The 15595-nt window shown below is 45.0% G+C and overlaps 1 protein-coding gene across 1 annotated transcript in view; it reads right to left on the reverse strand.

Moving 5' to 3' along the window:
* The window catches only part of LOC147707490 (CD109 antigen-like), a 911073-nt gene that overhangs the window by 278880 nt on the left and 616598 nt on the right, over window positions 1-15595 (reverse strand). Inside the window, exons 20-21 of the mRNA XM_086926507.1 lie at window positions 14261-14374; window positions 9282-9500 (exon numbers count right to left, since the gene is read on the reverse strand). Of these exons, the coding sequence (XP_086782633.1) occupies window positions 9282-9500; window positions 14261-14374 (333 nt within the window). The remainder of the gene's footprint in view (window positions 1-9281; window positions 9501-14260; window positions 14375-15595) is intronic.

Below are 15595 nucleotides of genomic sequence, written 5' to 3' on the forward strand. Positions count from 1 at the left end.
TGTTCTACCTGTATATCCAGTGCCCTGAGTCATCTAAAAGGCCCTAGTGAGCTATCCAGAAGTAAACAATAATCAGAGGTAAAATCTGAACCCATTGCATGGTAATCACATACAACAGAGTTAACAGTCCCCTGCCATAAATGACCTAGTGTCATGACACGTCTCAAGGCTTGTGGTCGCTCTATACAAACAAAACCCTCAGTCCCACCCATCCCACCCACTCCAGCAACCCAAACCTGCCGAAGCCATATTCCCTTTGAAGACATACCCCTCAAACCAGAACTATACAAACCATTACCCATACAATAGAACTTGTGGTGGGTGTTACCCTTGTGGAGGACTGCACGGGGCACAACTCTGCACTCAACGTATCGGGTGTGGGCGACACCCTCAATAGATGTCATAAATGTGTTTAGAGTGTCTGTACACCCGCCACCCCCCACCCCGCCAACAACATCTGTAGCACAGACCGTAAGCAAGTACTATAGCAGTCATCTAGTTTTTGTCACATATACAGTAGTATGTTAAGCAAAACTTGGGGCTACTCTCCAGCGTCAGTGATAAACAGTACATCGCCCCCATAGAGCTAATTATACAACATATATATAGCAACATACATTTTCGGGTGCACAGATGCGCGTGAGTAAATCATGTGATAGAACAGCATATTTCTGTTGCCCTCCTCAGTTGTGCGACTGCGCCCTCTATAACTCACAGTTAAGGCGCGAACAGGGTGCGCCAGTGACCGGATTGAGAATGGGCCCCGAGCATACCATGGCTCTGTACAGTTCAAAAAAGAGGCTAACGATGATTACTAGAGCAGTGCGCCTGGCACTAGTGTTTGTGGCCTGCAATATCAAGTTGAGGTGTGGAATAATGTGCGATACGGTCTCCCGTCAGCCACCCCAAGTCTATATATCTGCAATCTTACTGAAAGTCAGGAGGTGACCCGGGTTGTTGCCCCGGTCATGCAATGTTCGCCGCAGCAGTTAGTTCGTCACACCCTCAAGCATATAACAAACCATAGTCCACTGTTAGCGACGATCCCCAGGATCGCTCACAGCTAGCCCGCAACCATGAAGAGTCTTACCGCAAATCTCTGGTGGGTCTTACCGGTACAGTTAGTCCGAGTCTTGGTGCTGGACCTCATGATCATTGTTTCTTCGTTCTTGTATAACTTTTTTGACGAATTCCTGAGCTGCTTTGGGTGGGTAACAGCACCGCCTTGTCCTTCCATGTAACGCGTAGCCTGGCCCGGTACAGCATGGAATAACTGATGTTAAGATCCCTGAGTTTGGCCTTGACGGACGTGAATTCCTTTCTAGCCTGTTGCACTGCGACGGTATGGTCCGGATAAAATTCCAGAGAGTTACCTTGGTGGGTGATTTTCCCATTTTCACGTGCAAGCCTGAGGATGGTATCTCTGTCGCGATAATTTAATATCCTCGCCACTATTGGCCTTGGCGTCGCTCCAGGTGGTGGACGAGGCGCCAGGGATCTGTGTGCACGTTCTACAATAAATACTGGCGATAGCGCTTCTGCTCCGAAAAGATCCTTGCATAGGTTTTCCACGTAGAGCTCCATACGCCCGGTGTTGGTCGTCTCCGGTAAACCTGTAATGCGCACATTATTGCGCCTCGAGCGCGCTTCCAATTCCTCCTCCTTCGCCTTAATTACCTCTAGGATGCGTTCCATACCGGTACATTTGGTGGTCGAAGTACGTGCTTCATCTTCTACAGCTGATAGGCGTGTTTCGGCTTCGTACAGGCGCTCTCTGTGTTTCACTTGTCTTGCAGCCATACCATCCATTCTGCATGTTAGGTTATCTAGTTTGCCGTTAATGTCTTGTAAATTCGCCTGGATGGCCAACAATATTTTCTCCATGTTGCTGTTCGGTGCCAGATCGGCTGCTCCATCGGTGTTCGCCATGTTCTCTGAAGGTTTGGTTGCTTTCTTGTTGTCAAAAGATAGCTTTTGCTGTTGTTTGTCCGGCTTCCCCATTGCCACTGCCTGAGGGGTAGTTGCCTTCGACGCGGGGCCCGATGCCCTGGTGGTTCTTGCTGCCGCCGCCGCTTTGTCCCCGAGGGTGAAGGACACCGCCGATGTCTCCGTGCGCGTGTGAAATACCAGGTACCTCGAGCTCTTCAGATCAGACGTGCCCGCAATACCCAGTGTCTTCTGTGCTTCGTCTAGAGGGGCACGTTGTTTCTGCAGGTATCCGACCAGTGAAGGAGATGTGAAAGTCACCCCTATGTAGCCCAATGGGGGACCGGGGGGGGCTTGTCGCCTCTAGTGGCTGATCCTGCACAGGAGCGAAGGCAAAGTATGTCCCCAATCCTCCTCACCGTTCCCACAGGGTCAGGGGAGCACAGTCACAAGCGTGATTATTGCCAGTAGTTCGCGCCATTTCGTGCCTGTCCGTTATGTCCCCCGTGTGCTAGCATCCTGCAGCGCCAAACTGTACACTGTGAGTCAGCCGGGATATGTTCGAAACTACTGCAATCGCCGCCAGTGGTGCACAATAGGCAGGCAAGGCACCTCAGCAATTAACTACTCGTGCCCCTAGTATCGCTCGGCGCCAAAGATTGGACTCATCGGGGTTCGGCTCCGTGGGCGCCGCCATCTTGCCTACCGCGCGGCCGGGATCAGCGGGTTAAAAAGAGAATGCCTCCTTCGTTCCAGCTTGCGGGAAAGGACAGTCTGCAGCAGCTGTGTTCGCGTCTTACCACTTCCAGCCCGCACCCCAGCCGCAAGCGATCCAGGGTTCACTCGGCCTCCGCGGATGCAATCAGGTCGGCGATCCGGCATTCCGCCATCTTGTCCGCTGCGCCTGCCCGCCGATGCTCGGTACCCTCCCATACCTGAAAATCAGCTTAGCAGGCGGAATGGGGGGGTTAATAGCGGGGACAGACCATATCGTTTGTCGTTATATGGTGTACAATGTTCCCCAGGAGTACCTCACTGTACTTTGTGCCTGTCCAGGCAAGACAGGCCAGTGGTTCCATTGCCAGGGCAAACAACAGCGGGGAGAGGGGGCATCCCTGTCTTGTACCTCACTCCACACTGCATTGTTCTGGGATGGTGATGCCCATTCTGATCCTAGCCAAAGGGCTTGTGTAGAGCAGCTTGACCCATTTCAAGAAGCCTTGTTTCAGCCGCATTCTTCTCATGACCCCACACAAAAATTCCCATTCAAGGCTATCAAAGGCCTTTTCAATTTCGACAGAAAAGACCACTCCCTCCTCCCCTATCTTGCCATATGCTTCCATAAATGCCAGGAGGCACAATATATTGAGCGCAGTATTTTGGCATAGGACGAATCCTGCTTGATCTGGGTGCATGAGGTCAGTAACTAAAGGCTGGAGCCTAGCTGCTAGTATCCTGCTGAGAATCTTAAAGTCTAGGTTGATCATGGATAGGGGTCTGTAAACCCCACACTCCATGGGTGATTAACCTGGTTTGAGGAGAGGAACAATCAGTACCTCCCAGGTGGTATTGGGGAGGTGATCTTCATCCATTGCCCCTCTAAACAAGTCTGCCAATCTGGGGGACAGTTCCTTGGCATAGGCATAGGCAGCGTAAAACTCTACAGGGAACCCGTCCGTGCCAGGTGTTTTGCCTCCAGCAAGTCCCTTAATAGCTGCTCGTACCTCCTGCATATCTATATCCTAAGGCTTCCGTCTCCTCTGCCCCTAGTGTGGGAAGTGGAATGGCAGCTAAATATTCCCTGATAGTTCCCTCATCCTTACTCAGCCAGCTACTGTAGAGGTTGGCATAGAACTCCACGAATCTCTGGTTTATTTCATCTTGCCAGTATAATATACTTCCTTTTCCATTCCCAACTTCGAGTATTGGGGTACCCCTCCGGGCCGGGTTAGCCAACCAAGCTAGTAAGGATCCTGCACTGTCCCTTTCTGCATGAGTGCCCTTCATGTATTTCTTATAGTCGAAGCGCCTCAGTCATTCTGTATGCTTAGACACTTCTTCCTTGGAATCCAGCTCAGGGTGCCCTGGTCGTTGTACTGGTAGTGTATGGATTGCCTGATCTGCAGTCTCTAGGTTTGTTTCGAGTGAGCGCCTGACTCCCACAGAGGTTGCCATGCATCCCACTCAGTTAGTCTAGATGAGGTCATATTTGCGTTCTCAGCAAAACAGTTTGCAATGTACCCCCCAACATCTTCAATGAATACCAGATCCTCTAATGCTTCAGTTTTAAGTCCCCAGGTTGGTATACGTTGGTGCGAGTGGGCCCTACGGATATGAAGGAGGGCCAGATTGTGTCAGATAGTGTTCGTGTTAAGTGCTCCACAGCATGAGTATTGGCATGAATGTCCGGGGAGCGCTGGAACATGCCTCTGCCATCTAGTCTGGCTGTGATTGCAACGTATCGGCAATCTGGGTCTATCAATTCCCCAGTACTCTGGAATGGGACTCCTGCCCTGATCCAAATTATAACCCCCCAGGCGAATGTAGAATACAATGTATAGTATGCTTGACCTTGCCGTCCCTTCCTTAGTTAATAAGTGGGTCTCCACTCCAGTAGGAGTGCTTTATGAATTCCACATTTATTCAAATGGGAGAACATTTTGTAGCGTTTGGACGTGGTATGCATCCCCCTGAAAGAGGATGCTTTGCTGTGTCGGGTGATAAGCTGGTTGTGGGGCTAGCCGTTAGTGCAGGTTGGGAGTAGTCCAAGGATATCCTCCCAGCATCGTGCTCTCCGTATATCATGGAGAGGGAGTACAGCTTTGTCATCCAGTGTATCGCTTTCTGGCATAGGATGTCTGCATCCCCGGAAATATTAAACCTAAACGATACCAACTCCCCCTCCCAGGACAAGTGAGCAAACCCCCCTCATTCAAATGTATGCAAACAATGCAATAACAGTAAACTCTTGGGGTAGAGCACGCCTCCTTCGCACCGGTATCATCTAGTTCCTACAGCCCCCTTGGCTTCTCATCCATCCAGTGAGTGATTCAGGCTCTAATGATCACATCCCCAAGGGGCCCCTCCTAAGCCCTTCCAGATTCATCTCAGAGTGCCTTTTTGGGAGGCATCCACCCCCCTTCTCTCAGTGCCCCTTTATACTTGCGGAAATGGGATGAAGTTAGATAATCTCATCTTCCATTCTGGGGGTGACAGTTGGCATATCCTGCCTAGGTTTCCCCATCGTGCTAGATCTGGGGTCTGAATCAGAGTCTCTTCCGTCATCCCCTGTGAAAGAGGATGGTTCGCCAGTGTTGGGTGCACTCAGCGATGTAACTGCCACCACCACTCTCTCGGGCCCTGTAGCGTTTCGGCTCCGGAGGGGGCCGCAAGCGATCTGTTTCGGTCTTCACTTCGTTGGGTGCCTCCCCTCTTTCTCTAGTCTAGAGGGGTGCATTCAGTTGATCAATTCAGTCCCATTCCTCCAGGGGCATGCTAAAGAATCTGGTACCAGTTGAGCTAATCACTCTAAGCTGTGCCGGAAAGAGCATCGCATATTGAACTTCAATATGATGTCTTTTTTTATTTACTGCTTGATAAGATGATTGTTGCCGTTGGACCACTCTAAAGAAATCAGGGGAAATTCTGACAGTGCTGTTGTCTTCCATTAGGTGGTCTTTCTGCAGGACCTGTTGAAGTATTAGATCTCTCTCTTTGTAAAATAGAAGGCATGCCGCCACTGGTCTCGACAGGCTTCCGAGCGTGTGGAGGCCTCGCAGGCACCCTATGGGCCCTCTCCAGGGCATAATAGAGGGAAAGGCCTGCCATCGCCATCTCTTCTTTAAGCCTCTTCTCTAGAAAGTCCACCATGCTTTCCCCTTCAAATCTCTCTGGTAGCCCAATCATTTGCACATGGTTGCAGTGGGAGCCGTTTTCAGCATCTTCTGCCCTCATTGCTGTGGCCCTTTTTCCCTATATGGACAACACCTGCTCAGGACTCATATTCAATAAAGTGGGTACTAGATGCCCATATTGGAGCCCCCCGTGAAGGCATAATTGCCAGCAATGTTGGCTCCCGTATTAAAGCAGTGCAGTTCCTTTTTGCTGTTTTCCTCCTCCAGGTGTATAGTCTGCTGTCAAGGCCCCCTCCAGAGTCTTCTGCTCTGTAATCTGGGTGGCTCAGCTATGGTCATCATGCAAATGTTAGCGTGGCGGGCCTTTTGATAGGACTGGCCCTGGTCAGGCTGCTGTATTGTCTTTAGTGGAATACTGCAGTAAATATTCAAGTAAGCATGTACCATGAACTGCATTTACCATAATGCTGAGGGGTGAAGTAGTGTGCTCCCACCCCTTTGTGTTTGAAAAGGCTCCCTTGAGCCATTAAGCTGACGTGCTTGTGGAGATGCACAAGTGCGCCAGTGAGAGTTACTGAGACCTGAAAGGATTGTGGAAGCCTGCTTAACAACCCCGGATTAAATTAGTTTTTATCTCTACTGATGACGGATGATATCCAGAAACACGTGTCTAGAGATTTACAGCACTAACCTGCACCAACTTTGGTGGAATACTCCAGTAAATATTCAAGTAAGCATGTACCATGAACTGCATTTACCACAATGCTAAGGGGCAAACTGTGCTGGGAGGTGAAGCAGTGTGCTCCCACCCTTTCTGTCTGCAAAGGCTCCCTTGAACCATTGAGCTGACAAGCTTGTGGAGATGCACCTGTGCAACTGTGAGAGGTGCAGAGACCTGAAAGGATTGTGGTAGCCTGCTCAGCAACCCCCGATTAAATTGGTTTTTATCTCTACTGATGACGGATGATATCCAGAAACATGTTTCTAGAGATTTACAGCACTAACCTGCACCAACTTTGGTGGACTACTCCAGTAAATATTCAAGTAAGCATGTACCATGAACTCCATTTACTATAATTCAAAATGATGAAAACAGGGTTGGAACAAATACAACCATGTAACCTGTATCAGTAGGTTTTCAAATCCTATCCAGGTCACATCCCCTACGGCTCTGGACAAGCCAGAGGTACCGACGGATAGAGCGGTGCCTCATTTTCCTGAGTTGTTGCCAGGTGAGGTGAGGTGTCTTCCTCACATTATACGGATGCTATCAGCATTCCTTATACAGATGAGGATATGAAAACCTACTGATACAGGTTACATGGTTGTATTTGTTACAACCCTGTTTTTATCATTTTGAATTTCACTTATGGCACATTTTACGCAGTTGCAATATATTTTGTGCATGGTCCTGAAGAAAGCCAAGGATTAATTTAATCCAAGTGGCTGAAACATGTAGACCTGTTTTTATTTCAATTCCTGACAGTTATTATGTTAAAACTGTTACTGCACTGTTTTAAACTCGGGCATTAGGAGATACCCATTATAGTGGTTTTCTCCTTCTGTTCATTTTTAATTGACTCTTTTCACTTTTGTGCACTGCGTCCATCACTCTAACAAAACACCTCTTCACATCTATGATATATCGTGCTATCGCACAATAAGTATTTGTGAAAACATCTGTGAGCTCCCGTTCACATTGAAAGGGTTGTAGCCCTAGGCGCCACTATCATGTCGCTAGGAGGAGACCTAGATGATGAAGCATGTCACCTTGGTGAGCGATGTGAATCCGTCCTCCTGAAAGGATTGTCTAGGTCTGTATACTGGTCATTCTGAACAGTGTCACGTACCTTTAAGCCTAGTGTAGCTCTAAGTCTGACTAGACTTGTGGATACTTTAATACGTCGTCTGTGCTAAGGGACCATCGTTCGCTCCTAGGGTCTTCCTATTTGGGGCAGGCAGCCCGCCGCTCGCCATTCAGGGAGGGAGCCCAGCCCACACCCGGTGCCTCACCTCGGGTTCTTCGCTCCATGCGGTCCATACTGCGTCCTGCAAGCAGTCCAGGATCTCGTTCCAATTTGCTCTGCACCTGCAGGATCGCCAGAGAGGAGTCGGTCCGCTCGCCTCTCAGCTTTTGAGACATAGGTTCTGGTCGCTGCAGTCTTTCTTCACCTTTCCAACGGTAGCTGCCGGTAGTCAGCCTTGTCTGCCCTCTCTATGGCCAGTATTCTGAGGGGATCTCACCACTCACCAGTGGGCTAGGGAGGGTCAACTCTGCAAGGCAGCCACCAGTTTAAGTACCCCCCTAGTTTCATTAGCCGGTGGCAGCCGCCAACTTGATACTGGGCAGCATCTTCTCTCCAGGCACTTGTATTAGTTGTTTTCAGCCTTGTTTTCTGTATTGTGGTGGGTGCTGGGGGAGCAATTGGGACCCCCCGGGTCAGTTTTAATCCGTAGGATGACACTGAATGGGGATTGGCCAGCCGGAGCAACTCGAGAAAGCTTCCTATGCAATCAGCTGTTGGCCACGCCCCATGCTGGAACAGATACTTGTCATTCTTTTTAAGAAATGAAATAAATTATGGAGTAAGAGAGACACAAACGAGGGATGTTTAGAGATGTGACTGGTCATGTGTATGAAGGATTCTCTTCAGGCCCTCTGGTCTAAACCTTTGGCACTGGCTTTTAGCCAAGCCCTTTTGATTTTACTGAAATTATGCATATAACATACATACTTACAGAATATTCTGGCTAACTGTCCTCATCTTTGGTTTGCAATTGTGTCATTGTCATTTTCCATCCACCCACTACAGCATCGGGCAGTGAGTCAACCCATTTCGGTCATTGGCCAACTTCACCGTGAGTGACAGCAGTCTGCTCGTTCACAAGAGTCACATCAACACACAAATTAGTTCCTTTAAGTACCAGTGACTACTATGACAATGTGTGTTTTTGAGAACAAAAAACATTTTTTCTTTTATCCAATTTTCATTTTAGCTTGAAGAGGGCTCAGCAGCGTCCCCAACTATAAAGGTTTGCATACCTAAGATAAACCAAAACAATTAGTGGCTGTGTCAAAAGGCTGGCAACCAACAACAGACCTAACTACTTAGCCAAAGATTGTTTCCAACATGGAAGCACACACTGTTTTTATACCAATCACGAGCCTGCACATTTTTTAAAAGAAGGTTATAGTACAGGAGAGATGTAAGAGTAGTGTTCAGTAAAGTCTGCAGATTTCCATGCATGTTCTTGTTACATCTGGTTCTACAACACATTTTATGATTTGCTTAAAGGAGAAATTTGCTGGTATGTTTTCTGATTTAGTAGGGAAATAATTTTACAGCACAGTATTTTTAAACATTCTAATACATACATTTCTAAAGGCTATGGTAGTTTTAAAATGTGTAAAAAGAAGATAGATTTTTAAAACCACTCTACATTCACTTTTAATACCACTAATGAATGAGACATTGACTGGTACAGAAACAAGTACAGTACCTTAACTATCACTTTCTGTGTTATTGCATCAGAGGCAGTAGCTGATGATGCTTTAACTGTGATTTCAATCTCACCAAGCTGGTTTGGTTTAACTGGGAAAAAGACAGTCCTTCCATCTTCACATGGCAGAGATACAGTGTGGGTGCCTGTTGTAGCACTGATATCGTTTGCGGTATATATAAAATCAAATGCGTCACTCGGGTCAAGGGTTATGGTGACCTATGAATAGATAAGATGGCAAGACATTGCTTTGCTTTAAGGTGAAGGCATCATTGAAATATAATGACACTTAATAAATATATTGTGCTCTATATAATAATAATAACAATAACAAGAGAACAATAATAATAATAATACAATAAATTCAGGGGCAAAGCTTAGTCAGTAAGTTTTGTCGTGGGGGTGAATCTCAAATTTCCCAACAAAAAAAAAGCTGTGGACCACGGGTGAATGGATGAGGTGACCAGGTACTCCATTGAAATGTTGACAAGGTATCCTGTCTGCAAAACTGAAGGTTAACCGTTGGGTGGACCACACATTTTATGTCGACGAGGAACATTTACTCCATTGTTGTAAAACTCCCTTTGATGGCCCAACTGAGTAGGTGCTGTTAGAGGGAAGCTGTCTGACCATTCACCCTATTTAGAGTGGGTGATCAGATGTTTTAATTTTTTACTGTCCTTCGCCGCCAGGTATATCCTAGTAGTGAGGGACTGTACAACAAGAACAATTGCCCCCTACAGCATGTTAAAAAACTCCAGCTTTGAGAATTTGTTTTTGAAAAATAAAAAAACATTGGAAATGTTTGACGGTCAGCTGTTATGTTTAATGGAGTCATCGGCCAAACGTTTGGTACATTAAGAGGATATGATGATGTATAGAGATGTCCATGGGGCTGGTGGACATCTCTAAATTTGGAGGTCAGAGTAAAGTCCTCCACCACCATGTCTGCCTTTACTCCATCAGCCAAACTCTAAATCAGGTACTCTTTCTAAAGTGGCACAATCGGCAAAAAATGATAGTTTGGAATACTAACCCGAGGGATTGTAAGTGGGCAGCTCATTTGCAATTCACTTGTAATCCTGTGAAAATAACGCTCATGAGAATGCTCAGGGAAGATCACATTTTACTGAGGGAATATCTTAATTCATGTAGATGAATACACTTTGCAATTCTCTTTGTTTTATCATGACTATTTTTATTTGAATTTTAGCTGGATAAGAGTGTTTTACTATATTCTGTGACGTTTAGAGGTTTTTGTAACTACTTATAAACATAAACAGTATAACTATGTTAAATATATCCGCAAATTAAATGGACGTGGAACGAAGTTAATGTAAAATTACGTGAGTATGCAAATGTCAAGTGTTCAATAAATTAATCTATATAACATAAAAGAGGTGCCACCTGGCCTTCACACGGGCTTTGATTTGGTGCTGAGCATGGACAGGATGGGAAATGTAAACTTTAGATTTGAAAACATCATGAACTGCAACATGGACTTTGACAACAGTTGTTTGGGGAACTAACTTCCGTGTGGGGAATTGCATTCCATAGTCACAGCTTTTTAAACAATTTCATCTAAACTGACTTCGGCATGTTCATAATCAGGATTTTACCCTTAATCTTTACAGATAGAAACACATTAAACCAGCCTTTAATTGGCTTTCGGCAGAAGCCAGAATCAACTTCAGGTACTGTGCATCACTGATGCAAAATGCAAGCATTCCTTCCATCATTTTGTTGCTTTTGCTTTATTGCTCCTTGCAGAGCCTTCCAGTTGCTCACTTTCAAAAATGTTCACAGCTATGCAGCTACAAAATACATGAAAGTAGTAACTGTGCTATTTAATGCCACTCATGATAGATTATCTAATGAGAGCGGTGCTGACTATACTTGAGACCCAAGAGATATTTGGTAATTAATGTTATTCAGAATTATAATCTTCCTGATTTCAAGTATAAAATGCTGCTGAGTAAGACAAAGACACTAAAGACGATCTGGTACGCACTCCGAATGATCAACCTGTATCTTAACGTTGCATCTGTGAAACTACACATTGAACTTCATAATGAATTTAATTAATTTTTTAATATTGTTTTGGTACTCCTGGAATCATGGTAAGCTAGTAACCGGCGCATTTTACATTTTTTTTTTACCTGTTACTTCTCTGTACTTTTATGGAATAAAGTTTTTCTGAGTCTGAGAGCAGTGCTGACTATACTTTGAGACCCAAGAGATATTTGGTACTTAATTTTACTCTGAATTATAATCTTCCTGATTGCAAGTATAAAATGCTTCTGAGTAAGACAGACACTACTGACGATCTGGCAAGCACTCCGAATGATCATTAAAGGGTAAAATTCCACTCGTAAAAATGTCAATATTACCTGTTTTAATGTTTATGTTTTTTGCTGTTAATTGTTTTCAATAAATTGACCATTTGGTTTCAAGTTGCATTTGCACAATCCACCAGCCTTGCATCAGTCTATTGTGGTTGCTTCTATCAGGATCTGTGGCCTGCACCTACCCTTCTGTGCTCAGTAGGCAGACGAGCAATATAACCAGAACTTTAGGTTTTAATTGTATTCCGACGAAAGGAAGGCTTCCAGTGCACTCTGAATGTTGATGATGCTTTTACAAAAGTATTCTGTCTTGGAAGGCACACTACATAAATCATCTGGCTGTACTTCAGTAAACTACGTTTATCATGAAACCACAGCACTCATGGGGGCGTAATACATTATCACTGTTTGCGCCCGGTGCGCTTGCAAAAGTTGCGCCGGGCGCAACAGTGATAATGCGCCCCATTATGGTGTATGCGCTGCTCCCAGGGTAGCTGCGAACTTGCACTGCTCTGGGGGCAGAGCATTCATGTGAAAAAACAGCCCTCCATGTTTTCACAGTGCTGGCAGCACCTGCCTTCACTTTCAAAGGGGTTCAGAGAAATCCTTGCAGGCAGGTGCAGTCATTGACTGCACCGCGTGCAAGGGGATGTTTGGGGGTCCATGGGACCCCCTTTACCCCTGCAAAGGGCTGCTCTTAGGAGGCGCACTGTCAGTGCGCCACCTTTTAAATGGCGCACTGTCAGTGCTCCTCCTAAGGGCTTCTTTGACCCTCACTTGCATAGGGCATGCCCCTTTGCAAGTGAGGGAACACCCTCTGTTGATAGCGCTGGCCCTTTAAGTGCGCCAGCGCTATCTGTATTATAGAAGGGGAGGAACAAGCGTCTGCGTGCCCTTCTATAATATCAAAGTGCGGGGCGGGGGGGGGGGCGGGGGGGGAAAGTGGGCGCAAACGCCCGTGGCGCCCCCGGGCACCATCTGTAATACGGCCCTTGATGTTGGGGGCAGGCAATTTGAAGTTATCAATTAGAAGTTTCCTCGTGGTCCAGACTGTCCTTACTAGGCAATCAAGATACTTTGTTCTGGCAGCTAAAACTTTGTTATCAAAGTGAGTGAAAACATTTGTGGTTTGTTTTAGTTTTGGAAGCGTGTTTAGAGTCATAGCTGAATACAGATACATTTTTATAGGAATTCAAAAATATTTTGGAAACAAACTTCCATTGTTAAAAGTGCTGTTTCAGGGATATTTTTAATGGAGTACAAACTCATATTTTCTTTTACACTTTTAGGCCCTTATATATCAATGCATTTGGCCTCAGTAAAAAAAAGGGAAAACCCTATTGATACTTTAGGATTTCAGTGCTAAGCTATGAGAGGAACAGGAAGGATTATCATGGTAACAATAACTGTGTAGGTAATTGACTTATTTTGGTGAGGCGGGACTAAGCCCAATGTTATCATACACAAGCAGAACTACCCACCCACATGACATACTCCTATGGCACAGAGGACATGGAAGACTACCTTCTGCCTGCCCACAGGCTGAGATCCTTAGCATCCCCCATGTCCTTTCTAGCGCTATGAGCAAATGAACAGCAGCCATTGGTTGAAAAGTATAAATCACAAAACTTTGCACAAACAAACCGCTGTGAGAAGATGGAGGTAGATGTAATTGATGCTTTGTAATCAAAGACTCTGCAGGGGTCTCCAAACCAGTCCTTGAGGGCCGGATCCATGCCAGATTTTTTGGATATCCCCATTGAGATACATGTAGTTATTTTAAAAATCTGGCATGGATCCGGCCCACCAGGACCGGTTTGGAGACCCCTGCTCTAGGGTATAGTTTGATGAAGAGAGTCATTAGTGTTAAGCAGATATTACACATGTTCTAGTGTCCAACAAATGACCATGGAAAAAAGTGGAATCTTCACAAACACCTTCCATCGGTTGCCACATTTCTAAGGTATCGATAAAATAAAAATTGGAAGGACAGTTAGTTGAAAGGTTGTACAAAAACCTCTTAACAGAATATTGTTTTTAATCAACAATCCTCATTTCTTTCAAGCGCAAAATTTGAATGTACACATCGGAAATGGTTTGTGCATCACCACAATAGTCACAAAGAACATGTATTCTGCGCATGTTTTCAACCTTGTGACCGCAACTTGTGTATAAATAGAGTTTGTATTTAAGAATGTCACCAGGCTTTCACTTTTACATTACAGAAAATGTTAACAAAATTCACAACAGACGCATGTAATATGCGTTAACAGCCTGGAGTGAGGACATGGATATTTTCATTAGAAAACGTTATTTTAACAATATAGGGTGTATATTTTAAAAAACACCAAATACAAATACTGTTACTCCATAACAGATTTTCGCCTTTTCAACTAATATATCGATCCACTGTTTATTTTCCAAGTAGTTGGAAAATTGACGGACACAAGACAGTGAAAGAAATTTCTCAAAAAAAGTAAACTTACAGTTGGTGAATTGTATTTTTCTGTTATGTATATATGCATCTCCTTGAAATTACTTAAATTATTGACACTTGCACAAAGCAGTAGTTCTAGAAGGCAACATTATTACAAGGTATTAAAAGAATGCCAGCGTGTTACTTATTCATATTACCTCAGTAGTTTCTGCCAAGTAATTAAAGATGGTAACTTCCAAAATGAACTGTTCTCCTCTCGTCACAGAGTAGGGGAGATTCAAAGAAATAAAAAATGGCTGGAAGGCTTGTAGCTGAAGAAACACAATTTTAAAGAAGAGCATTTCAAACAGTTGTTCGGCATTAGATTGTAGTTATTACAAATAGCAATACAATGATCAAGAAACTATGCAGAAAATCCTTACTCAAGAGCAGGACCAATAATATATTACAGTGTTATGCTTTTGATCTATTTTAGTACTCATTTTCTATCTGTAAATTCCTGGTTTATTGCCAACATTTGCCATCTGTGTTTCCTTAACTTGCATCCTCATCTGATGGATGCAAGTGGCAGGAGGGTTTCTAAATCAGGCTCCTGATCACTTCCCTTCCACTCTCCACCTTTGCCGGATGTACGTTGTTACAACGCATGCTTTTACCACGCATGCCTTTACAACGCAGGTTTTTTAGCGCAAGTCGTTACAACGACTTGCGTTGGGGGGTGCTGGATAGTGAATAGTTTAATTTACTATTCCAACTCCAGTCCCCGTGGATAGTAGGGAAGGTGTTGGATAGTAAATTAAACTATTACCTATCCTACAGTGCCCCCCAGCGCAATTCGTTGTAATGACTTGCCTTGAAAAACCTGCTTTGTAAAGGCACTGCGTTGTAAAAGTTGTGTCGTAAAGGATGTTTTCCCCTTTGCCTCTTCCCATTGTGTTGAAATGATACACTGGCTCAATTTAAGTAGTAACCAATCAAATATCTGAGGAGCAAGGAAGGACACAACTACCAATCCCAGTGTCCTTCCTTCAACTGCCCCAAGGATCACTCAAGGTTGAACATGAACATTCCACGAAAGCTCACTAGTCAAGCATTCCTGATAACTAAGCAACACAACACATTGCTCTCTGCCATCATGGGGTGTGTGAGGATAGTATGTAGTTGGCTGTCTCTTGGGTAATGCTCGTCTGCTCAGATAGGGATATATTTGGATCAGGAGCATGCCTATGCAATGTGTGTGAAGGTGGTGTACCAAAGGCACACCACTGCCAAGGATGCCTGCGCCCGTCTGTGACTAGGCAGCAAGCGCCTTGCACTAGACACGCTGCCCATGAGCACTCAATGCTCTGCTATGTCCATGACAAACTATTGGCTCTTCAAAACCTCCTAGGGTAAGCTATGTTTTTGCTTATTTTTCGGATAATACATCGCTAGTCTTAACATTAGAAGTGCTCATTGCCAACATGATTAGAATTTTGTTTGTGATTAAATGTGCATTCTCTCCCCCATCATGATACTGAAATTGCCTTATT

Source organism: Lissotriton vulgaris, chromosome 6 (assembly GCF_964263255.1).
Source record: "Lissotriton vulgaris chromosome 6, aLisVul1.2, whole genome shotgun sequence".
NCBI lineage: Eukaryota > Metazoa > Chordata > Amphibia > Caudata > Salamandridae > Lissotriton > Lissotriton vulgaris.